The sequence below is a fragment of the Lissotriton helveticus genome, chromosome 12 (assembly GCF_964261635.1).
Source record: "Lissotriton helveticus chromosome 12, aLisHel1.1, whole genome shotgun sequence".
NCBI classification, from domain to species: domain Eukaryota; kingdom Metazoa; phylum Chordata; class Amphibia; order Caudata; family Salamandridae; genus Lissotriton; species Lissotriton helveticus.
The window spans coordinates 105,110,243-105,137,449 of NC_136073.1; the positions used below are offsets into that span (position 1 = coordinate 105,110,243).

At 45.3% G+C, this 27,207-nt stretch overlaps 1 protein-coding gene across 1 annotated transcript in view; it reads right to left on the minus strand.

Moving 5' to 3' along the window:
* Positions 1-27,207, minus strand: part of LOC144798548 (voltage-gated potassium channel subunit beta-3-like) — a 202,731-nt gene that overhangs the window by 44,833 nt on the left and 130,691 nt on the right. Inside the window, exons 9-10 of the mRNA XM_078669482.1 lie at positions 6,406-6,491; positions 5,682-5,802 (exon numbers count right to left, since the gene is read on the minus strand). Coding sequence (XP_078525608.1) covers positions 5,682-5,802; positions 6,406-6,491 — 207 coding nt within the window. The remainder of the gene's footprint in view (positions 1-5,681; positions 5,803-6,405; positions 6,492-27,207) is intronic.

Here is a 27,207-nt window from a genome sequence, read left to right on the forward strand (position 1 = left end):
CGAGATGAAGCGGGAAGCCCTATCACTGCCCCGGAGGTCCTGGCTGAGACCTTTGCTCGTTACTACGAGACGCAGTACGCCCCCCGGGAGTCCCTAGCGGAGGAGGAGATTGACAGATTCCTGGCTGATCTCCCGCCCCGGGCAATCTCGGATGAAGGCCGAACCCGACTGGACCTCCCGTTGTCTGCAGAGGAACTGGGAGAGGCTCTGGGTGAACTGAATGTTGGCAAGGCCCCTGGGCCTAATGGCTTCCCCTGCGAATTTATGAAAATGTTTAATCTCCAACTGGGGATGCGCTATTGGAAGGCGCTAGAGGCGGCTAGGGACTGTGGATGCCTTCCGGCGGACTGGCGACATGCGGAGGTGGTAGTCTTTTGTAAGCCTGGGCGGCCGCCTGATCGCCCTGAGTCATATCGCCCGATTTCCTTGCTAAACTTTGAAGCGAAAATCTTGGCAAAAGCCTTGGCAAAACGCCTTTGTCCCTATATATCGGACCTGGTCCACCCGGACCAGGCCGGATTTATGCCCCACAGGGCGACTCGACATAACATTCGCCGGGCACAGTTGGTGGTGGAGGCGGCACGGGCGGCGGCCATCCCGGCGGCCCTTTTACTAGCAGATATCGATAGGGCGTTTGATTCCCTGAGCTGTCCGTATCTTCGGGCACTGCTCCTGCGCCTCCATCTGGGCCCACGTTTCCTGTCCTACATTCACTTACTATATACCGACTTGACGGCGGCGGTGTGGGTAGCAGGAGCGGTGTCCAGCTCATTCCTGATAGGCCGGGGTACGCGGCAGGGGTGCCCCCTGTCACCCTACCTGTTTGTCCTGGCGATGGAGCCTCTGGCGGCCTGGGTGAGGTTGGATGCACAGTTGCGTGGGGTGGAATGGGTGGGGGGTCCGACTGACAGAATCGCGCTTTATGCCGATGATGTTTTATTCTTCCTCACGGACCTGAACAGATCCGGTCCCAGGGTTCTGGACATAATGCGCATCTTCGGCGACGTGTCCGGCCTCACACTGAATGTACAGAAGTCGAAATTGCGGGTCCTGGGAGATAGTGGGGCCTTGGGTCCTTGGGCATCGGCCCTGCAGGAGGCGGCGGGAGGCCTTAAATATCTAGGTGTCTTTTTGACGGATGTGCCGGGAGTGTCGTGGTCCCGCAATGTGCTACCCGTGTGGGATAGAATACGGTCGGATATGCAAGTATGGTCCAGGATGCCGCTGAATGTCTATGGACGCTCGGCCATCTTTAAGATGGTAGCCCTGCCCCGTATCCTATACCAGCATCAAAATTATCCATACCCAGTATCACGGCAGTGGTTTAGACAGGTGAATTTGGCGTTGGGTCGGTTCTTGTGGACTGGGGGGGCAGTGAGGGTGGCGCTTCACGCTTGCTTCCTCTCGACTTACTGTGGGGGACTGGCAGCCTCGGACGTCCAGTCTTATTATCAAGCGTCACACCTGCTGGTCCTCAATGAATGGTGGTATGGGGATCGCGGTGACCCGACCTACGCCCTAGAGAGATACCTGATGGACCCGCACACGCTCCATACGATTTTATACTCGGCTGCACTCCGAAAAAGGCTCCCGGCAGTCACGCAGACAGTCTTCCGGGTGTGGCGTGATGCGCTCCGACGTATGGGATGGTGGAACAGGCTGACGGGGGAAACCCCGCTGTGGCACAATGGGCGGCTTTGGCTTTGGCTTCCCTGCAGGGCTTTGGTGGCTGGGACGCTATAGGTGTCTCGGCGCTGGGTCACGTTATGAGGGGCTCGGTCCTCAAGTCTTTTCAGGATCTGCGGGATGAGTACGACATGCCCCAATCCCAATTCTTTCGATACCTGCAGCTTCGACACGCCCTGACCCCCTATATGGCGGACCTAACTTCTTTGCCAGAATTCAGCCCCCTTGAGGCTAAATTGTTCATGAGGGAACTGGAAACAAAAAAAATATCTAGCATATACCAGTCGCTGGTCACCCATTGTTCCCCCTCTCTTGACAAATTGCGGTTGGTATGGGAAGGAGAGTTGGGGAGTTTGGAAGAGGAGGATTGGGGGGAGGCCCTGGAGGCCCCTAGGGGAGCAGCGATTGCGGTGCGCTTGCGCTTTATTCAATTTAAGTACCTCCATAGGGCATACTACACGAGGGAACGCTTGTGGAGGGCGGGACTGATTGCCTCCCCGGAGTGTCTGAGGTGTGGATGTGCAGTGGGCTCCTTTATTCATACGGTGTGGGAGTGTGTGAGATTGCAGAGATTTTGGTCCGGAGTGTGGGAGTGCCTGGAGGAGGTGCTGGGCTGGGAGCTCCCCCGCTCGCCGAAGCTGGGCCTTCTCCATGTCATGGAACAAGTGGGGGGGAATTTGTACAAGCGACATTTGCTCCTCTTGGGCCTCATAGTGGCCAAGAGGGATATAGCCCGGGCCTGGAAGGCTCCTAGAGCCCCACTGCTGGAGGTGTGGAAACGAGGTTTGGACTTTAACATGGGATTAGAACGTCCAATATTTGAGGCGAGGGGGTGTCCTGCAAAAAACTTTAAGATCTGGAAGAAATGGGCTGATTACAGAGGCCTTCTGCTGGACCCCCCGGAGCCTCGGGTCACCGACGCGGATCGCGTCCCTACTGACTTTGGGTGAATTGGCTCACATGCAGCGTTTACGATTGCTAGGTTTCTCTAGATGGACAATGTTGACACTGTGTGGGGTGGAGGGAGGGCTCCGGGTGGGTTAGTGGAGGGTGGGAACTGGGGGATTATTAGCTGACTGTATTTGAATGTGATGTTTTTATGTGCACACTGCCTCTCTGATTCTTTGGGAGCGGTGGATTATTTCTAATATGCTGTCAACTGCCAAAACCTAATAAAATTTGTTCTGAAAAAAAAATATATATATCGTTGCTGAAGAAGTGGCTAATTTAAATACTCACATTAACAATTTAGACTTTCCCCAAATAATGTTTGAGGCACATATCCACTTATTCGCAAAACTACAAGTATTTTTTAGGAAAACTATAAAACCAGACAAGGGAAACAATAAATCACCGAAGGAGGGGTGGTATAACAACGCGTGTAAAGTAGCCCGCCAAAATCTGTGTATAGAAATAAGGAGTAAGAATCCCATAGAAGTAAGGAAGGCAAGGGAGATCTATAGGCTTGCTCAGAAGGCAGCTAAGAAACAGTGGGATGAGGATCAATGGCGTGACTTGAAACTAGCCTGTGGAGCAAAGGATTCAAAACAATTTTGGGCCATTGTGAAATGGGACAGAGGAGGTGTAGCTGTAGCCCCCCAAAACAACATTGCCAAACAAGAGTGGGTAGATTTCTTCAGACCACAATATGCACAAAACCGCACTGAAGAAGACTGCCCACTTCCCCCAACTATCTTTTATCAAAATCAGCTTTTTACAACCAAGGACGTTAGCATAGCGCTAGATTGCGTGACTGGGGGAAGAGCCCCAGGTATGACGTGTTTTTAAGTGATAGATCATCTTGGTGTAGGTATTTTGAGTGTCTAGCTAACTCGGTGGCAAGGGGTGCGCCAATCCCACCCTCATGGAAAAGTGCCGAAATAATACCGGTTTTTAAAAAGGGTGACAAATCTCTACCCAGTAACTACAGACCCATCAGTCTTATAGACTCAGCTCAAAAACGTATGGGTCGTTTAGTACAAAATAAATTGCAACAATGGATAGAAGAACACAATATTTTGTCCCCATATCAATCCGGCTTTCGGCCATGCACTAGCTAATTGACCAGGTTTTTTATTTCATAGCACTCTACTGGAGGAACGTGGCCCTGACTAAGGGGACCCTCTATGCGGTCTTTGTAGACCTAAAATCGGCCTTCGATTTAGTCCCCCGTTCCAAACTTTGGAGGGTTCTCGTTGAGTCAGGGATATCTCCGGAACTATTGACTCTTCTCGTCCGCCTCCATGAGAACAACTTCGCCAGAATCAGATGGGGGATGCAGGGTGAGGTGACCGACTCATTTCCTGTCGAGCGTGGTGTTCGGCAGGGGTGTGTATTGGCACCCACGCTGTTTTCATTATACATCAACGGTATTGTGGACCATCTTAACCGTGTCCCCACTGACGCCCCGATCTTGGCTGGGGCCCGCGTGCCTGTCCTCATGTATGCGGACGATACGTTAATAGTTTCTCGGACCCCAAGTGGGCTCCAGAAGGCTGTGAACACATTCGGAGAATTTTGCCAACTGCGTGGACTTGGGATAAACACCTCAAAAACCAAGATCATGTCTCTGAGCCAATGGAAAACCTTCAAAGGTACAATTAATTTTAATGGAACTCCACTAGAACAGGTAGAGGCATTCACGTATTTGGGAATATCTCTCCAGAGCAACATGGGCTGGAAAAGTCATATTGACATGGCTGTTTTAAAATTCAACCAGCTAGCGGGTGCCTTAGCCACAAAGCACAGAGCTTCCTTTACAAAGCCAATTACACCTGCCCTATAGATTTATAATATGAAGGTCATAAGTGCCTCTTTGTATGGTTCTGAACTCTGGGGATTCAACAACCTAACCCAACTGACAATGGCAGAGAATAAATTTCTACGTTGTTCAGTCGGGGTACCCCAAAGTACACCTACCATTCCGCTTTTATATGATCTTGGCAGGAAAAAAGTTGAGGATATAGTACGGTTACGACCCCTATTGTATTGGAGGCGTATCTGGACAACTCCAGAACTAGCGCACTACGCCCTTGCATTAAAGGATATTATCAGGGCTGACCGCTTTCACTCTATACAATGGCTTAAAGAGATAAGGGGCTTATTAACTAAGATGGAGCTTGATCATCTATGGGTAGATGCAGACGTCCCAAGCTTCCCGTCAAAAATAATTCTGAAAAAAATGTATTGGGAAATGATTTGGATGTCCACCCATAGTACCTGTATAAACACTAACTTAACAGGATGGTTCCTTGATTTTAAATCTCGCCCACTCTGTGAAGCTTACTGGGATATCACAGAGAGTCCGCTTGACCGAAAGCTGTTTTTCCAGTTTAGAACTGGAACCTTACCTGTAAAAGCTTTCAGTTACAAGTGGTCGGCAAATCGGGATGACAAATGCCATAATTGTAAAAATTTGATTGAGAATGTATCCCATATGCTGTTTGTATGTCCCCTCTATATATGCCCTCGTAGCAAGTGGCTAAAACCAATATGTCTTAATATGGGCACCCGGAAATACATTGAGGCGCTACGGATATTGGAGACTGACTGTTCACCTTGCTTAGCGATTGCTGTTGCCAAATTTTTAAGGTGGGCCTGGATTATTCGCACCCGCACTTTAAATTCCTTAGATACCAGCCACTGATTTTCAAGACACTCAACAAGATGATTGATCATGTTTTTGTACCCATCAGTTTTTTAATTCATCTTTTTAGAATATTTGTTTTTTAACCTGTAAATGACAGCCACAAGATTTAATATTTTTTTTTAATTGTATCTTTTATTTTTGTTAGTATTTATGAGGTTTATGTCTAATGATTGTAAGAAGATGTATAATTTTGCTTTTATGACATGCTGTCGAATAAAGCTTTTTGGAATTTGAATTTGATTTACATTCTGAAGTCCTCTACATGACCCTTCGCATTCTCTCCCTGCTTCCATTGCATTCCTTCCTCCCGAAGCATGGTCAATGCTCCACCTCTGGATTCACTCACCTATCTTGTGGTACAGCTCAGGAAGCTGCGTCTCTACCTTCTCACGCTGGAACATGTGGTACTCGGCCTGCTCGCACACGGGTGGGATGAGATTGAACTGGCGAGCCACGGAGTACGCCTCCTACAGGGAGACAGAATAGATGCTCACTGCAAGATTAGAAATGGCAATCCATTTCTGTCACATATTCAATGCTGTGGCAGCCATGCTGTGATACATGCACACAGTATTTCCACCTAACATGGACTGAAACTCTTAACATGCTCCTAGGCACAATAACTAGAGGAAACTTGTAACTTTCCCAGTCTCTGAATATCATAAGCAACGTTATTTTTCATGTATTGCACATTATTATCTATTTTAAATCATGTTTACGTTGATTTGCCTAGGTCTGGAGAGACAGTCTTCAATCCAAGGCCCCCTATTGAAATACTTTTTAATGAATTTGCAAGTGTTCACTTTTATAGGTACAGTTGCACACAGTAATAGTAAAACCTACTACATAGCATTACAGAATTTTATAAGTGCATTATCCAAAGTGTCAAAAATATGTATTATTCATTGCTCTTTTTGATATTCTTGTCCTGCCCTGAAGATGCTTCATAGCCATATGTGGCATTATCCTAAGTCGGGTATGTGCATTAACCTGTTATATATGGCAGTTCTACAAAAGGCAATATGATTTTGATGGTACCTAACTTATATAAAGCATGGTCCTATGCTCACCATGATTTCCATCGCGCTCCACCGGGAGGTCCCCCAGTACATAGCCATGCCTTTGTTGATCACGTAGGTCATCGCGCGTACAATCTCTACAGAAAAAAACAAGGAAAGGTGGAGTGAACAAAGGCTGCAGCTATCCCAGGTAGGGTAATCCAATGGAAATCCATGGTCAACCATCAAACCATGCTCTTGCAATCAATAAACATCAATCATGCAATGAGGAGTTCCATCTACCTAAGGGTATTATCTTTTTGATCTACGCTGTGATTGAAACTTATTGACCAGATCTCAGTCACACGTGCTATATTAAAATGGTGTTCCCTTGAGCCTTTAAGTTTAGCCTCTGGTAGCATGAGATTGGCCTCCCACTTTGACAGCTCAAAAGGCTATTAACGAGAGATGCTAAATATCAATAATGAATGCATTAAACATTAATTGTAGAAGTGCAAACCATTTGTCCAGTTACAAATGTCTTCTGTTATATAGCTTTATCTCTCCTAATAGGAAAATATGGGATTTTTTCCAAAATAATTTTTTCAGGCCTGGTGTCAGACACCTAGTTCATGTTTACATCTCCATGTATTCTTGCTTAAAACACATAATTCACAAGGGAGAATTCTATTATCTGTTAAAATATTTGTAATATCATTGTAGTAACATTTTGTATTTTCCCGCAAGACTTAATTAATGAGCTGATTACACCATCTTAGCGGAAAGTACATAATATTACCTGTTGCAAATCGCCCTTTCTAGTCATCTGTTTTTCAAAGGCATTTTATTAAAAGCCAGGAGGCCAGAGGGAGGGTTCAATGCAGCATCTGTCATGGCAGATAAATGTGAAGGGACTGATTTCACCTTAGCCTCTGCATCTCTCCCAGAGTCATTGCTTCAGTATCTGTCAACTATCCTGCTGAAGGTATTCCTAAAACGTCCTGGAATGCCTTTGTAGTTGACAAGGATTAGCTTAGTTATCAAGGCATGGAACTGAAGTCTTGTAATACTTATTTCTTTAAAGGTAGCCTTTAGACAAGCTAGATCTGTCCCTGCAAGCCTTTCTCTGTCATAAGGTAATAGGACAGAAAAGGAAGTTAATCATGCTGTTGAAAAAAAAGGGAACAGGGGCACTTTAGGGACAGTTAAGATTAGTTTAGAGGTACTTTCAAATGAGAAAGCAGCAGCAACCTTTAGGAACAAATGTAGAGCCGCTTTTGCTAAGAGAAAGAATTAAGGAGGGGAATAAGAAAACACTTCCTTCTGGCTGTGGAAAAGAACCCTGCCTTCACTGCTTGAGAAAAACTGGAAATGTACTAACCTCTAGTCTGAACTCCTCTCCTAGCAAATACTCCAGCAACTGACCCACATGAATATGTACCTTGGCCTGATAATGCAATAATGAAATGCGATGAAAATGCGATGCAGAGCGCGCTACGAAATTCGTTTTCTTTATTAAGGGCCCGATGTAGGTAATTCATATTTACCACTTCTTAAATACCGAATTTTACCGATTCGGTATTTAAGGAGTGGTAAATATGAAGGTGGGAGATGTAGGTATTTCCATATGTGTAAATACTGAATCTTTAAGAATCGGTATTTACCGAATCTGGAAATTCCGAATCGGTATTTCCTATTGATTAATATGGGCTGTGAAGCCCATAGGAATCAATGGGCAATACCGATTCTGTAATTACAGAATCGGTAATTACCGATTTTAGCAAGGGTGCAGGGGGTGTCACTTTGACACCCTCTGGCACCCCAAAAATAGGCTCGGGGGCCATGTGGCAGGCATACATGCCCCAAGGGCAGGTCTGCCTGTCATATGGCAGAGGTGTGCATGCACACATGTGCATGCACACCGGAATCGGTATTTTACCATCAAATTGGATTTGATGGCAAAATACCGATTCTGTAAGACTTGTGGGACTCAGAAGAGTCCCACCTACATCTCAAATTTACCGAATCGGTAAAAATACCGATTCGGTATTTTACAGAATCGGTAAATTAACCGATTCTGTAAATTTCAGGGCCCTACATACCATTTCTGAATTACCGGTTGGTAGCGGCCAAAAATACCGATTTTCGGCCGTTACCGACCGACCTACATCTGGCCCTAAATTGTTTACTTACCTGCAATTATCCATATTCCGTTGTTTACCACCCTCCACCCTGCCCCTCCCCCGCACCGCCTCCCTGCCCCACCGAACTCCCTCCACGGGCCGGCTGGCTATGGGATCAGATATACTATGCCGTCTCCAAACTTAGCAATATCTGGAAAAGTGTTGGGCGCAGGGGGGGGGGCAGATTTAATGTTCTAACTCCAAAGAAAATGAATGTGGCAAAAGTTTCGAACTCTGAAGGGGTCAAAGTTACTATCCCCACTCCAAACTAAGCAACATTGGGGAAAGTGTTGGACTGTTTATTTAAAAGATTATTTAAAGATAGTTGGGCAGTAAAATCCCTGCCCTAGCAGGTTGATGGTATTGGCAGCCCCAATTTAATGATGTCTAACTACCTGCCTCTTTTCTGCATGAGCTTTCCAATATGTCCTGTCATGTTCCACTTAAGAACAAGACGCCAATTTTGTAACTCACAAGACAGGAAATTACACGAAACTGCGATAGAGAGGCACTGGCCTGTAAAAGGAAATGCAGCAAACAATACTTGCACGAGATAAAACATGGTACAAAACTTACTTCACATTTTGGTTTGCGGTGTTTATATAATAAGATATGATGAATATACATTTTGTACACTTTCCAAATGTGAAAGATGGAACTACATCCAAGGCAAAATCAGTTCGTTCTATTCAATTCAATAATGCAGCTGACAAGGCAATCAAAAAAGTCCACAGATGACAACACTACAAATCGAAAAAATCACGCCTAATTACTAATGTGCTAAATTATTGTGAGGAAATACTCATTGGTCCACACAAAACCATGATAAAACTTACAGCGGCTCGTAGAAAGGAACATACATATAAGCAGGATTCATCATCAGGAAGTTGATGTAAAAACCTAGGAGCTAGGGCACATTGCCTAAAATTACTTACTTCATAAAATTAATTAAAAACATTTTGGTAAATCTTTTATGAAAACCACAGAAGTAGATAAAGTGCATCGTAGTTTGACCCGATCCGTTGTCACAGGGGCACAAAATGGAGTCTAGATTTCTTTGATAGACCAAGGGAAAAACCCAGGGGCATATTACCAACGATTAGCGATATTTATCGCTAACTAGGCTTAGCAACGAATTTTTTATCGCTAAGCATCGCCGAAAATTATTGCTGAGATAACGTGCTATTAGTAACGTTTATCTCCAAAGCGATACATACGGGAATATCGCTGAGAATACAGCAATATTCACGCATTAGCGACAAAATGCTCTTAGCCATGTTATCCACCTCCCAATGGATAACATGGCTAAGAACTGGTCAGAGCAGGCGTTAGTTTTTGGCGATAGCGGGAATATTTCCATCGCTACACCTGCCTTGCTAATAGGCGATAGCGTCGTTAGCGACTGCTTTCAGTCACTAACAGGTTACGTACGCCCACTTTGCATGTCATTAGCGATGTCATTAGCGATGAATATCGCTGACATGCAAAGCGGGACCCAAACCGCTCGCTATCGCCTAAAGCTGTCGCTAACTGCTGTTAGCGACAGCTTGCTAATAGAGCGATAGAATTATCGCCGCTTAGCGGCCAAAAACGGCCGCTAAAGCGGCGATAATTGCCTATCGCCCTGCTTGGTAATATGCCCCCCAGTAAGTAATTAATTGAATCTGCCCTGAAGCGAAAAAACAGACATGCACACAGCCCCTCAGTATTGGGTAGATAATTGGATGGTGGACTATCTGTACTCCAGTGCAGATGAGCTGAAAGATGTCTCCTCTGATTTTGCTTGTACCATTTAGCATACAAGACAGCTTTTAGCTGTTTGTAGGCGAAGGCCTCATGTAGACCTTACCAAAAACATACAGTAGGCTTAGAGCCCGCCCATTGCTTATCATTAGTTGGCTTTATTGTAACTTTCACGTGCTTGGTTCATATTCAATCGCTTGCCTTCCTCTTCTTGTGTCTGTTCTTCCCTGGACCATGGCCTCTTTACCATACTTTTGATTTGCAGACTTGTAGTATTCCACTTTTTGCATTTAGGGAAAAACGTTTTTATTTTTGTACTCCATGAGAGTGCATTTGTTTTCTTGCTCGCTCCCTCGTGTCCTGCAACCTCATCCCTACCTCCAAGCTCGCCCTATGGTTTCCCCACCACGCCTTGTCTTTTTGTGTTTTTCTGGCACTTCCCAGGCCCAGTGTCAAGTGCCTTCATTGCTCCCTTGCCCCCTGCCCATTCCACGGTGCTTCCTGCAACCATTCCTCGTTTGCTTCCCAAACCTCTCCTAGTCTTTAACAATATTTTTATTAATAACATTTTCTGGGAGGGCCTGGCAACTGACAATTACTTCTGGGCTGCTTTATAGTAAAAAAAAAAATCTCCTTCTCTGAACTATAATTCATTTTTTTTATGTCTGGTGTTAGCCAAGACCTTTTGATTTTACAAAAATATACTGACTTGAAGGGGCTTTGAGCCACCTCTCTTCTTCCATTGGTCTGTTGATGGGTCATTCACATTTTGCTTCCATCCACAACAGCATGGGACAATGTGTCAGCCTACTTAAACCTCTGGTTAACATCAATTTGAGTGACTGCATTTTGCTCTTCCACAATAAACACACCTGCAAATGAGGTAGTTTAGTTCATTTTAGTGCCAGTGTTGCCTGATGTGAAAAAGGTATGCATCTGAAGTGAACACAGGACACATTCCAGCTTTATCAGTTCCTGTCAAGTGTCATAATTTGGACCCCCGCAGCCAGGCGCGCAACACCCATTGGACTCACCTGGCTTCAGCCCCCCCCCCGTCGTGTGTGGCAGCCCGGGATGAGACAGATCTTGGGCACACACACAGCCACACCCGAACGTTTCACAGGTCTTTAAAAGACCATTTGAATGTTAATTAGGCCTTGCTGTTGTTTCACCCCTTGTTGGAGGCCCTGCAGCTCCACTCTGCCTACTGATTAAAAGTTCAGCCCCCCCGAAATTTTTTCTTAACCCCCCCCCCCCCCGAAATTTGGTTCTAGTTGCGCCTCTGCCCGCAGCCCCTGCAGTGCGGGGAGGCTTGAGCCCCATGGGGCCCTTTCAGCACAGTAACCTGGCCTGAGAGCACTTTGACTGACTCCAAAGGGGGGACCCCTACATGGACTTTGGAGGGGCACCCTTCAAGTTTTGTTACGTCACTATTCCTGTCTCCTTCCAGTATGGTTGTACATTTCTTTTGAAGTGGAGTGCTGCTATATCAAAGCATGCCATATTGTGGTCCTGGACTCCATTTTACCAATGGTTCTTCAATATACTTTGCCCAAGACGAAAACCAAAGAAGCTTTATTGTGCTTGATTTGCAGCACACTTGTACCACTTCTATTTAAACATTGGCAGGGTGTAATTTGGGTTTTAGTATTCAATATAATTTAATACTGTGAACCCTCTTTCCTTCTTTCATTCGTTCCTTTTCTGTTTTTATCTTTCCTTTCTTCTTACCTACTTTTCTCCTTATTTCCTTTATTTCTTTTGCTCATTCTTATCCCCACTTTTTCCTTCTGTCTTTCTTTTTTCTGCATTTGTTACTTCTTTCCTTCTTTTTTTACTTTACTTCTTTCTTCACTCATTTCTTTTTTGCCTTCTCTCTTTTTTCTTTTCTTCCTTCTTTTTTCTATTTTTTGCCTTCTTTTATACTTTCTTTATCTTTTTCATTCTCATTTGACTTCTTTCTTTCGCATTTCGTTTTTTTATCGTTTTTTCTTTCCTTCATTACTTCTGTCTTTTTTTTTCTTTCTTCCTTTCTTTGTTCTTTTCTTTCTTTGTTCTTTTTTCCTTCTTTCTCGTTTCCTTCTTTCATTATTTATTTCCTTTCATTCTGTTTTGCCTACTTTTCTGTTTTTTTACCTTTTCTCCTGCTCTCTGACTTTCAATCTTTCCTTTTGCCTTCTTTTTTCTTATTTCCTTTCTTCTTGCCTTCTTTTCTTTTTCTTTATTTCCTTTTGTTTTTCCTTTTTTACATGTTTATTTCTTGCCTTCTTTACGTTTTCCCTTATTTCTTTCCTTATTTCTTTTTTGCATTCTTTCCTTTTTATTTTATTTTTTGTTGCCTTCATTGCTTCTTTTTTGTCTTTTTTCCTTTTTGTTCTTTCTTTCTTTTCCATCCTTCTTTATGTTTTCTTTTTGCCATTTTTCCTTATTTCTTTCTTTCTTTCTTCCTGTTTTGCTTTATTTCTCTAATGTTGTCCTTCTTTAATTTTTTTCTTTCCTTCATTGTTGCCTTCTTTCTTTCCTTCTTTCTGTCTTCTGTTTTTTCACACTTCTTTACTTCTTTCTGCCTTAATTCTTCCTTTCCTTCCTTCTTTCTTTTTTGTTTGTTTCCTTCCTTCTTTCTTTTTTCTTTTTTGCCCTCTCTCCTTCTTTCTTTCTTGCCTTCTTTGCCTTTTTTCTGCCTTTCTTTCCTCTTTCCTTCTTTCTTCCCTTCTTTCATTTTTCCTCCCGTCTTCCTTCTTCTTGCCTTCTTACCTCCTATTTTCCTTTTTGCTTACCTTAATTCCTTTTTTGCCCTTCTTCCTGTTTTGTCTGCCTTCATTCCTTCTTGGTCTGCCTTACTTCCTTTTTTCCCTCCTTCCTACTTTTCTTGCATCCTTCCTCTTTCCTCCCGTTCTTTCTTTCTTTCTTTCTTTTCTTCTTTTTCTAAGGTGAGCCTAGCAGCCGGTGCAAAACTCATGGCATTTGAGGTCTGTGTTAGCCAAGATCATATGATTTCCCTAAAAACATGTATAACATAGTTACTTATAGGGGTGTCAGCCAGACTTCATCCATTAGTCTATGATTATGTCATTCACATTTTTCTTCCACCTCCTCCAGCATGCATTAAGGGACAATATTAGGCCACTTCAGCCATTGGCTAACTTTACTATGAGTTGCGTCATGCTGCCTTTCACAAGGAGCGCATCCAGGCATGAGGTAGTTCCCTTCAGTGCAGAGTGTACCACGGTAATATGCACTCGTGTAAGACTAGAAAAACACTTTTGCCTTTAGTCTATTCATTTGTTTTAGATTTAATAAGGGCCCAGCAGCTTCCTGAACAATGAAGGTGTTTAAAAACCATGACAAAACCAAAAAGGAATTGCCAAAAGGCTGGCACCCAACGCCGACATATAGACTTTGCCAGTGCTTGTTTTTATTTACCAATCCAAATGGAATCTGCTATCTTGGATTGGTAAAAAAATAACCTATGGCACCACAGACATGTCCAGGGAATTATGCAGTCTGGTCATTGTGCCTTTGTTTCCCTCAGTGCTACAGATCAGCGACAAAAAACATTTTGATTTTTAACGATTCTAGAGCATCTGCAAAAGCATTGGCAAAGACAATACGTCACAAAGGTGATACCTTTTGGCTTTGCCACTGCGTGTTCAAGTCAGGGTTGTTTATGAACTATGCATAGCAAGCGAGCATGTTCTATCTATATGATAAGAAATGGCTGCACAATCTATTGTCTTATTTTTGTCTTGGTGTACAAACGTTTCTGTAATATGGACTCTACCAAAATTTGCCTGAACAATTTTCTACAATTACTACATTGTTTTACACTGGTATTTGCACCAGTGCTCAGTGTTTGTAACAAGGCTCCAAGTGTGCTGGTGAAGAATCAGTTCCCCTATCAGGCCAGAGTCCAAAGGGAAGTTGGGCTGGGGCAGTGCCTGCCAGATGTCAAGTAGCTTGCCACTAAAACATCTCTGCCCCAGGCCCATGAAAAGCCTTGGACAGAGCTACTCCTAGGTCTGGCTGGGCTTTGAAATGGCCTGCTGGCTGACCGCTTCTAGTGTTTAGCACCCTAAGTTACCCCCTCCGTCCAGTTCCATTAGATCTACAGAAGCAGCAACCTATCAGGCAAGGTGGCTTTCTGAAACAGGAAAACAAACAAAGCGGTGACCAGCCTTGCACTCAGAGAGCAGTGTAGTAAACGGGATGCTCCAGAGTGTGCGCGAGGGAGAGAGAGATTCTATTAATGTTTCTATTTTCCTGTCTATAGTATCATGCATGTCTTTCTACTTCTATCGTATTGCTTGTGTGTGTGTTTGTTTCTGGCTGTGTGTGCTGAGCGCCTCCCTTGCCTGCACTGTCTCCCTGAGCAGGAGCTCGACCCTCTTTAACCACTTGGCTGCTAAGGGGTGTGTGCGAGGTCCATTGACTTTCCATTGAAATCAATGGAAAGTCCATGACGAGTTACCCTTGTCATTAGCGCTGAAGGGGTTAAAGGCGCTGATGTCTAATAATAGAAGGCCCATATCTCACTCCCCCCGGGGACGTCTATTGTTGGGGGAGAGGCAGCGTGTTCTGCTGACTGCAGCACTTCCAACCTGCTGGGACAGGGCCCGAGTCACATCCTGTAATTGGCTTTAGCCTGATTCTGTCAGGCCCAGTGCTGTTCCGGGGTATGACAGCCCCATTCCCTCTCACCCAGGCCTCTCTCCCGCCTCCAAACATCAAGTAACGGGGAGCAGTGCTCGCGCCGGAGCCTCGACAGCATTCAACTCTGTCAAGACAAAGCTCCTTGAGGCCACACTGGTACGTCCGCACGAGTCCACACTGTCCGTCATTGACTGTATTCATTGAGTATCCAGTCTCAAGATGTATTTCCTAGGCAGGAGTGTTAAAATAGACAGGGACAGAGTACTTAGATTCAGGGGGGCCTCATTTATGTGAAGTGACGCATCGCTGCTTTCACGCAGAGATGCGTCACTTCTCTGTGCGCCCTCCTTGCGACATGATTGATGCGTCATATTTACTGTATGACGCATCATGTCGCAAGGAGTTACAGATACGTCAGTATTTCTGACGTACCTGTATGGGGCAAAAGTGACGTATTGCTGGAGTGTGTTACAAAAGTGACGCAACTCCAGCAATGTCTCCTTTCACATGGGGCAAGCCCCATGTGAAAGGACCTGTGTCAGTCTTACGCCTGCTGTGAGGCAGGCGTAAGATATTAACGCATTTGCGTCCTAGAATTGGCCCAGTGAAATCTTATAGATTTCACTGCACCGCTTCTATGACCCTTTGTTGCGTCAGAACGCCCCCTCCTGCATACATTATACCTGGCGCAGGTATAATGTGGCGCAGGGGTTTACAAAGTGACGCATCTAACTAGATGCGTCACTTTGTAAGTATGGCGCAACAAGGCACATTTTTTACGCTGCTGGTGCGTCACAATAAGTGATGCACCGGTGGTGTAAAAGTGACGCACAGCCCCATAAATAAGGCCCAGGATATTTCATTGATCAAAGGCATTTTAGCCACTTGGCTTTGTTCCACTTTGTCTTGCAGTGCTTAGAAACATCAGGACTTGGCGCTATGGAAGATCTCATTAGGGTGTAGAACAGGTTGGCTCGTGGAATGTAATTTGACTGTATTGATCTCATTGGCAGAGAAAAGTAAACAGGGATCAATTCCGTTTTAGATCTGATGACAGAAAGCTTAACGTTTAGGCGCACCTGCTGTGACAAATTCTCAAAAATATACAGAGCAGGCGTATAGGCTCTAGCCCAGAAAAGTAATTCTCTCCCTCTTTATACTATTGGCTGTTTTGTGTTCCATGTCATCTCTGTGGGAGTGCTTTGCATAGGATGAGACACTAATTTGCATCTCAAAAGTACGTTGAATGTATGACCTTAAGGGCCAGATGTAGGTCGCCCAATACCGGTCGGTAACGGCCGAAATACCCGAATTACGGCTGTTGCTGACCGGTATTAGGCTACTGAGATGTAGGTGGCCTAAATTGCAAATTCGGAAATTTACCGATTCGGTATTTTAAGGAATCGGTAAATTACCGATTCGTTAAAATACTGAATCGGTAAATTACCAAATTTGCAATGTAGGGAGCACTCAAATGAGTGCTTTTCCCATTTAAGGATTCGTTATTTACCACCAACTATAAATTGGTGGTAAATAACGAATACCTTTGAAAATGCAAATCTGTGGATTTTCAACTGTGCCATGTGGCAGACATACATATGTGTGCCACATCTGCACACAAGCACGATTCAGGGGTGCAACAGAGTGTCAAAGTGCCACCCTGACACCCTTGAATGTGTCCCCCATACCGATTCAGTAATTGCCTCCAGGCCCATAGGAATGAATGGCAATTAATACAGAATCTTACCGAATCGGTAATGTTTACCGATTTTTTTGCTACATAGCATTTACCGATTCTAAAATACCGAATCGGTAAAATTCGGTATTTTAGAATCGGTAAATGTACTTTACCTACATCTGGCCCTAAGTTCCTTATCTCATACGTGCATTGTGCACAGAAAGCAACCTTTTTCTGTTTTGTTTTTGACTGCAACAATCTTTATGTTTTATTCAGGACTTTATGTGACTGACTTTAAGACAGCCACCCTACTAGTTGTCCCTTTCCAGATTCTGATAGCCTGACCCTAAAATGGCCGCCCTAAATTCATGCAAGACTTCAAGAGACAGTCATTTATGGATTATGGGTCAGTTCATCTACCCAATCAGGCGGCGCAGCTCACAAAGTGAGTGTGCCTCCGATGGCTTCACACCGATATCAGCAGGATACTGATCACACAGTCCCAGGCTCAGCAGCTCATCCCCGCTGCCGGCAGAGATGAGTGGTGTTCACAGGTGTGGGCGTGTGGCGCCGTGGCCAGGGCTACTGTTCGATCCCCAGCGCCGGCGGCAGATTAGCCCAGCACCATGTGACTCTGGGCAATAGCTTGCTTAATCTTCCCGACGGCCCCCAGCGCCTGGAGACCCTTACAGGTGATTGTGCGCTTTACAAATGTGCATTATTAATATTATTATTACTACAGGTGATCCTTCTATTGGCTTCCCACGCCTGCCCAGTTCTCTCGTCGCGTCCTAATGTCACACACTGTTGTCAGAGTGAGAGTGCATGGCGCATCCAGGAACTCCAGTATGTGCATGATGACAGTCATGTACATTTTTTTGTGCATCATTAATAATCACAATTGTCTGTGAAAGGGCGAGATTTTGATCGATACCTTATATCTATTGATCCAAACCTCGATCTGGTCGACTGAACCTTTGTTGCCTGTCTGTGAGGAAAGAAAGTGCACCTATTTCCAAGTTAGTCCACCCAATAAAGGACTCTGCTCCCAAAGATCACAGACAACTTCTAGCTTTCAAAAGTTTATTGTAAAGATATGATAAGCTGCAAATACAAGCATCTCAGAATGAGATTAACGAGATACACAGGTCCAATTACATACATGTGCTCTCGGAAAGCCCTCAGACGAGCAACAGAAATCACTAACACAAGTTCTAAGAATAATAAAGCTATCAGCATTGACGCATATCTCTCCTTCATTTAGGTTGGAGGAAAACGCAAAGGTTAGGCTGTCCCTACCCTGCTCTAGATGGTATCCCTACTTAACCAAATCCCCAACCTAACAAAGGTGTCAGCAGTGAATGACCCCCAAGGGAAGTCACCCACTCTAAGTCTCTTGGTGAAAACCTATAGTTCTCCAGTCATGACCCCTCTCTGCCTACAAATCCGCTCTCTAAAGGGTGCTCAGGTATCTGCTCTAACTCCACCCAGGGGTGCTGTCCCTAATACAAAACAGTCAACAACATTTGAGACGCCCCTTGCGAGACGCCCCTCACGTGGTGTAGCTTCTGGCTTTTTCCATGATGCTTTGTATTGGGCCTCGTACGTTAGAGTTGACCTTGCTTCACAGTTTCTTCTCCGGCCCGCTGATACCCCTCAAACATTCCGGAACCCTCCTCCATGTCTAGGCCGTCCACTGAACAGACCTCTATTCATTCATTTATAATTGGATCCCCCCTTATCCTTTGCAGACAGATATCTGCAGCCAAGAACCCAACTCTCATAGACTTCTAAAAAGAAAAAGCTTGCAACATTTCTCAGCCCAGACATGTACGTGTAAATCAACGTTAAAACATTTCAGGCCTACAATATTTCTCATTATGACTATAGCATTCAACTTCTTCATTAATTAAAGCATGTTAATATTCTTATTCTATTATTTTAGTAAACATCTCTATAAATCATGGCCTATTTAATGCAATGACCAAAACATTAATACAATCTGTGTCGTGAAAAGAACCACCTTCCCTTTCCCTCCAGCTCTGGCCCTGAGGCCTACCACGTTCTGCTTTTAACCACATACTATCTTATGTTTTAGCAGCTACACGACATGGACTCAAGAACAATCACATCTAATAAAATCATATAATGTCACACATTTCTGTATTAGTTCCACTTCTACTTAAATCTCTACATTAGCTATACATTTCAGAATATAATTGCAGATACTATTAGCACTCATGGCATTTCTCCTCATGATTTGTGCTTACTACAGGTAAGTGTGATGTACTCATACATTTAAGTCAGTTTGCGCTCTCTCAGTTCCCCCCTTTGATGACCTCTCGGGGTCATCACTAACATTTAAACTGCAGTTATTGCTGGCATTCTCTGCGCTTCCAGAGCCCTCAGACTCCTGTACTGATTATCTTGTATGGCAGCCAATCTCTGCAGCTGTTCTCTTTGGGCCCTTTCTGACCTTCTTGCTCTGTACCATTTGAATACCCTCACCAATCCCCACAATATAATCCCACAGATCAATATTATGATGATAGGTTTTAGAATGTACCAAACAAAGCTTTTGCCTAAGGTGGAAAACCACCCTCCAACTGTACTCATTCCGTGGCCCACCTTTTCCCAGACATTTTCTCTACTCAAGTCTTCGATCTCCTTGTGAATATTAGTTATGTTCTTAATAACTTTCTCAAGGGGCTTCGAATTGTCTGGAATGTAAGTGCAGCATTCCTGGACCTTCAAAGCCTTACAGACTCCGCCCTCTTTTGCTAATAGGACATCTAATGCAAGACGGTTTTGAAGAACCATAGCCCTTATCGATTGCATCTCTCCTTCTACCAGCATTAAGGACTGAGCAGTGCTGGCAGACAACCTGTCGACAACTGTTGCCAGTCGTCTAATTTTAACATCATTAAGGATTACTCCCAAAAGAGGGAACATAGCTCCAAAGACATCTCCAACCATTTCTGCATCGCCTACTTCTCTCCTTCCCCTCGAAGATGCCTTGCCCTCAATGATCACTAAGTCTTGTGCATGATATATTTTGGGGAAGACAATTGCCAAGTAACATGATCCATACCAGTTGTCAGGTAGTCTCACGTAAGCATTTCTTCCACATACAAAATACACATTTGGAATCACTTGCATTCCCTTCAGGAAATCCTTAGTGTAGTACTCTAAATTAAAAGCATGCTCACAGTCAACCTCACCCACGTATACATTTTCATAATACGTTTTGGCTCGGTGAAGACATAGCTTTCCTCTCTGCGTTTTATCTAAAGCTATTGGACCACTACTACCCTTTCTCTTGTGTGCCTTCTCTTCCTCGGTCCAATCTGTTTTCCATTGTCCTGATTTTTTCAAAATCTTTTGTCTCCTGTAACGATCATCCACCTGCCCTATGAACTTCTTCTCGACTTCTGACACCTTGCATGTCAGGTTATTTCTACGGGCATGTGAAGTATCTAAGGTAATCCAAGGAATGAAGAACTTGGCCAATCTGTCTTCACTCTTCCAGTAGTCCCATTTGTTCATCTGCTTATAATTTGGGACTTCTGGCAACACTGAATCATAATTGGAGAAATAGTATTCAAAACTATCTCTCTCATAAAATATACTAAGCAATAAGCTACATGTAATGCCATATGTCAGAGGGAGGTGATGGTATCTAATACCCTCATCTACAGATGCCGGCAATTGCATGCAGACATAACAATCCTTAACCTCCATGGCATCCACGTATTCATATAAAAGTTTAGCATAAGCATTTGACCTAAAGTCTCCTTGGGACTCGTCTACGTGTAACCTGCGGGCTTCTGCAGCCAATAACGCTTTCTCTTGAGTGTTTTCCCTTTTCTCACCAGCAACAGTAGGTGTAAGCGTCACTACAGAATTCACATCAGTTACCTTTACCTCTTCTTCATGTCCCTTTACATAAGAAATTGTTACCACTAAAGCTATTAATATTATCACTCCTACTATTAGTGTACCTATTATACATTTAGCTCTTCGGTTCTGGGTGCCGGCCTCCATTTCGTCAGACAATATGGCTCTCTCTTATCTTAGAAAAAAGTTCTTTTCCTCTCGTTCCTTTACAGTCTCTTTTAATCCTTTTGTCTTTCGAATCCACACAACTGGAGGCTGACAACCTTCTTCGCAAAAGTCCTTTAACAGTTCAATAAAGACAACCCTAGCCCTTCTCCATCAACTCAAGGGAAGTTCCCTATTATTCTCTGCTTCCTGGGCGCTAGGTAATCTTCTTTTTCTGCTTGCTTTGTTTACAAAGTTCTTTAACAGTCTACTATCAGATTTGTGGTTGCAGCTTCAATAGCATAGTTCAGTATTTCCAAACGAAGATTGTGCTCTTCATGTGCTGTTATCGTTGTACCAAAGTCGGGGAATTGCAATTCTGAAAGGAACATGTGTTTTAACTTGCTGAGGCGGGGAGGTCTGGGGAGCATGAATGTTAGTGACCCTTCTTGTTCGACACCGGGTACCAACAGTCTTATTTCCACGGTGATAATGGGCTCAGAACTGGACACCACCACCGCTCGGATCCTCCCTGTCTCCGGTTTCACAGACATTTGTCGCCAGATATGTCCACTCAGGTGTGGAGTATCTTCTGTTAGGCACACGCACTCTTCTTGACCTTCTTCGGTCCGGTGCTTCAGCGCCCTGAGCACCTTCTTCTGGGTCTGAGTCTTCTGATATCGGAGGAAGGGTTAACTCTGGAGTTGACCTCAGGCTAGAGCTCCTTCTTTGCGGCCAATTAGCTTCTCCACGTGCCCTTCTACTCCTTCTCCTTCTTGTCTGTTCTCGCTCTCTTTCAGACCTGTCAGGGTCAGACTCGTACTCCCAGCTGCTTTCTCCTTCTGTAGCGTCCTCTGTTTCGCTGTTGTACTGACCGTCCTCAGCTTGGTCAGACTCGTTCCCTGCTTCCGCTGGCACCTCTACAGCTTGGCTAGCCCCCTCTATGGCTTCTCGGTCCCCTGCTGGACGTCTATCCGAGAGAGGAGCTGTTTCTTCCAGAGGTGCTGGAACCCTTCGCGTATGTGACGCGTGGATCCAATTGGGCAGGCCTCCCACCTTCACAGCTGTGTTCGTGATCAGGATGACCTGGAAGGGCCCACGCCAACGAATATCCAAGCAGCTTCTTCTCACATGTTTTTTCACCAGGACCCAGTCCCCAGGGTACAGGTCATGGCACGGGCCCTGGCACGCTGGAACCTCGGCAGCCTGCACCTGAAGGGACACAGAACGCATGGCGTCAGACAGCCCCTTACAATAGTCCAGGATCATATCATCTGTGATATTTAACAGTGCAGTAGCTGGGATAGATGGCAGCCTCATTGCTCTCCCCATTAACACCTCATGTGGTGACAACCCTGTCCTTCTGTCTGGGGTACTACGAAGGCTCATGAGAACCAATGGCAGGGCATCAGGCCAACTCAGGGTCGTTGAGGAACAAACTTTTGCTATTCTGGCCTTGATAGTGCCATTGATCTGCTCCACAATTCCTGAGGCTTCTGGTCGGTAACTGCAATGCAACTTTTGGTCGATATTTAACGCTACACAGACCATCTTCACAAGCTCGCTGTTAAAATGTGTTCCCCTATCTGATTCCAAAAAGGCCGGCACCCCGAAGCGAGGAATGATTTCCCTGAGCAGTAACTTGGCCACTGTGAGGGTGTCGCACCTACGTGTAGGGTATGCCTCAACCCATCTGGAGAACACACAAACAATCACCAGGACATAGCGGAGGCGGTTGCACCTTGGCATTTCAATGAAATCTATCTGCATTCGATTGAATGGACCTCCAGACCTTCCTATGTGACTTAGTGCAACTGGTGTTCTTTTCCCTACGTTCAGCTGCTGGCAGGTCACACAACGCTGGCACACTGCTTCTGCTGCTATTCTAAACTTAGGATTGTACCAAGTTTGTCTAAACACTCTCAGCATAGCATCTCTCCCTAAGTGTACGGGACCATGTATGAGTCTAGCCATTGGACTCACCATCTCATTGGGCAACACTGCTCTGCCGTCTGCTGAGACCCAAAAATGGGTCTCACCCATTACACATCCTGCCTTTTCCCATGTTTCTTTTTCAGAATCAGGAGCATTTTCTTGCATGGTTGACAGTTCATCCCAAGTATCAACAGTTTCCAGTATCATGGCTAATTCAGTTCTTACATTTATTCCACCCACTTCCACCTCTGTGAAAGAGTAACCTTGTTCCGCGCAATACCGCGCAACTTCATCAGCATATCTATTGCCTTTCGAAACAAAGTCCTCATTTCTGGTATGTGCGGTGCATTTTACAACTGCGATACTTGCTGGGCATTGCAATGCTTCTAACAACAAGCGCACAAACTCTCCATTGCGAATGGGAGAGCCTGAAGAGGTCATGAACCCTCTTTGAGACCATAACTGCCCGTAATCATGAACTACCCCATACCCATATTGGCTGTCGGTGTATATGGTGACTCGAATTTGATTGCTTGCCAAGCAAGCACGTGTCAGGGCAATAATCTCGGCTACCTGAGCGGAGTGTACTCCTTCCAGGCACCCAGCTTCCACAACTCCAGTAATTGTACAAACAGCATAAGCTGCTCTCAACTGCCCAACCTCGTCTCTTACACATGAGCCATCGACAAAGAAAATTTCATCTGGGTCAGTCAGTGGCTCATCTACGATGTCGGGTCTGGGTTTGGTGCATAGTTCAGTCACATCGAGACAGTCATGGTCTGTATATTCATCATCATCCTCAATATCATTTGGAAGTGGCATCAAGGTAGCAGGGTTCAAAACAGAGCATCTCTTGAGGGTCACATTCTCTGCAGCAAGAATAACTTGCTCATAGCGCGTGAGCCTGCTGTTGGTCAGATGCTGTGTTTTGGTCCTGGTCATCAACAGTTCAACAGAATGTGGCACGCACACCTCTAACGGGTGCCCCATGACGATATTTTCACATCTCTCAATGCTGACACCCGTTGCAGCAACGGATTTGAGACATCCGGGCAACGCTGCGGCTACTGGGTCTAAAGTAGCCGAGAAATAAGCAACTGGTCTACGGGCATTCCCATGGATTTGGACCAACACAGACAACGCGCAACCTTCTCTCTCACAACAGTAAAGAAAAAATTGTTTATTGTAATCAGGCATTCCCAATGCCGGAGCACGACACAGGTCCTCTCGCAGCTGTAGGAACGCCATCAAACAGTCTTTGTCCCATGGTACCGGATCACTCACCTCTTTGTGCGTCAGTTTTTGCAAGGGCTTTGCTTTCAGTGAAAAGTTCACGATCCACTGTCGGCAATAACCCACCATCCCTAGGAACATCCTGACCTCTCTCTGTGTCTTAGGCGCATTCATTTTCATGATCGCCTCTATCCTGTCTGGTGACACTTTTCGTTTGCCTTTCTCTATTCTGTGTCCCAAATACTGCACTTCTGTCAGGCAGTACTGCAATTTTCCCGGGGACACCTTGTGCCCATTGGCAGCTAGGTGATTTAACAAAGCAATGGAGTCTTCCCTGCAAGCTTCTTCTGTTTCTGACGCCACAAGGAGGTCGTCTATGTACTGGACCAGAACTGACTTCTGGGGCAGCACTAGACTTTCAAGATTTTTCTTTAAAAGCTGGTTAAAGATCGATGGGCTCTCTGTATACCCCTGAGGGATACGACACCATGTTAGGACGCGATTTTCCAGCTTAAATGCGAAAAGAAAATGGCTTTCTTCGTCCAAAGGGATCGAAAAGAAGGCCTGACAAAGATCGATCACAGTGAACCACTCAGCTTGGAATGGAATCTGAAACAGTATCACGGATGGATTCGGTACCACTGGACAACACGAAACGACTATGTTATTAATCTTTCGAAGGTCCTGCACTATCCGAAATTTCCCATTTGGTTTCTGCAGACCCATAATCGGGGAGTTGCATGGACTACCCACGATTTCTTTCAGTATTCCCTGTTTAATCATGGACTCGATCACGGGTTTTATGCCTGCAATCGTTTCTGGAGTCAATTTATATTGGGGTGTTCTTGGGAACTCAGCATGCGGTTTCACTACAATTTTCACTGGGTCCACCCCTTTGACCAATCCAATCTCTTCCCCAGTGAAATCCCATACTTCTGGTGCCACTGTCTCTCTCAAGTCCCAGGGGAGCTCATCTACTGTTAAAGTAGGGTACAGTTCCACGCATATTCTTGAGTTTGCAACTTTGAAATCTGCATCATCATCATTGGTCAACACCTCCACTCCCTGAGGTGTACAATATATAGTACAATTCAATTTACACAACAGGTCTCTCCCTAGCAGACACACAGGACTTGAATCGCAAACCACAAACTGGTGCTCATCGCTGTACTTCCCTATTTTCACCTGTACCGGTTCTGTCAATTGGCTGGTTATTCTCCTGTTTGCGACCCCTACCACCTGTATGGTCTCTCCAGACATGGGCAGGTCTGGAACTGCAGCTGATCTGATCGTGGATCTAGTGGCTCCTGTGTCCACCAGAAATGTCGTAGGGCACCCTGCTACTTCTGCTTCCACATAGGGTCCCCTTTGGTCTACCTCCAAGGCTGCCCCGAGGGTGCAGTCTTCTCTTTCCACTCTCTGTCCGGTTAATGGGTCCACATAATAGCACTCTTCCCCTTCCACAAACAGGGGCATTTGTCTATAGGTCTTACCCATACTCCCTACTCGAGGAGGTTGCGGGAACTGGGCTCGGGGAGGAGCCCCCCCCCCTTTGAGCACCTTTCCTTGGTATGGCGTTACCCCTCTTGTAGGTGCGCTTTGGACCTCTTCCTCCTCTATCTCTTGCTCTCCTATCTCTACATTGTAGGGGCACTCGCGTTTCCAATGCCCCACCTCGTTGCACTGGTGGCACCTAGTCGTTTTCTTCAAGGCAGCTATATCTATTCTGGGTCTAAAGGTGGAACTCTCCTCATTGCCCTTGTTCTGACTGTACTGCTTCTTTCCTCCTGTACCTGTTCCTTGCTGCTGTTGCTGTTGTCCCCCCTTTCCTGCTGCCTGCATCTGTACCACCATCAACTTTTCTTTTAGTTTCTTAGCCTTAGAGTCTATCTCATCACAGCAGTACCTAGCATATCTCAGTATTTCGTCTAGGGGTTTAGTTTGCCAACAAATCGAGTGTTGCTGAATCATTAAACTAATATCCGGTCTCAGTCCCAGGACGAACTTGGACACAAATTGCCCTATGTCTTTTGGATCCATTACATCCAAGCCGCTATACTGTTTAAACGCCTTCAGCAATCTCTCGTAATACTCGTGGACTGTCTCTTTGGGTTCCTGTCTTGTTCGGTCTATTCTGACCCAATCTATGTCTTGCATTGGCACTTTCTCTTTCAGCCAATTCATCACTCTCTCGAATTTTGCCATCACAATCTCGGACGGCCCATTAGTCTTGGCATCTCTCTCTGGCTCCGTTGTGGGCCACTCAGCGCTAACCTTGCATGCTGTCCACAGATCGCCTGGTACTACAATGTCAAACAGCGTGTTCAGATCTATCCAAAGGACCTTTGAGATTTTTACAAATCTCTCCACTTGCTTGTACCACTCCACTGGGTTTTCACGTAATTTGGGGAAAGAGGTGGTAAAAGCAGCTAAATCTCCCCTACTCCAAGGGACATGTACATAGTTCCCATTTGCCACTTCCCGCAAAGGGTAAGCTTCTATTCCCTGCTGTCCTGGTGTCATACCAATCATGCTTCTCCTGCCGGTCCCTTTCTTGGACCACCTCTCTTCCCACTTATCCAGTGCCCTCCATGTCCTTATTCCAGCAATCAGTTCCCTTATGTGCGTTTTTAGCCCAATCGTTCTCCTCTCATCTAGGTCTCGATCTGTGTAATGTAGCCTGTGGTTACCCTGTAATGCTTTGGTTCTTGACAAGTCCACCATATATTTGCCTGCTAGTTCGACTAACTTCTCATGGACTGCTCTCGCTTTTCGAGTAATGTCTTTTGCCATATACAGTATTTCATCCTGTTCATACATTTCCATTCTTTCTAAAGGCAGGGTACCATCTACCATGTCATCCAGGTCTGACCTTAAACTGGAGACATCGAGTCTCTTGGCTTTTATCTCAGCTCGCAATATGTCTTTCGAAGGGGGCTCACTGGTCTCCCTACCATCCCAACTTCGAGCTCTACGTTTGGGCTCGAGAGAGTTAATGGGTGGTCTCCCTCGCTCCCATCTCTCCAGGTCCCATGCTCGGCCATCCGATCTAGGAAGGTGATGGAACACGGGCCTGTTACCCCCACTCTTGCTCTGCCCACTCTCTTCTTCTTCTCTCCTCTCCCCGCACACCTCTCTGTTATTCTCCCTCTGCTCTCTACTCTCTCTTTGCCTAGTATCGCTCAGTATCTGATACGATCCTTCCTGGTTCCCCATATTCCCTGGGCTGCGCTCATTTCCGTCATCACAGGGACTATGGTGCGACCTCTCACAACTCCCATTCAGTTCTCTGGTGCCAGGTACACAGTGTGGACACTTAAAGCTGTTCCTGTACTCTTGCGCTCTCCTCTCCCCTTCACTGAGTATTGGGCACGCCACCCCTCCACTCCCGGGGCCCCCGTTTTCCAGGTC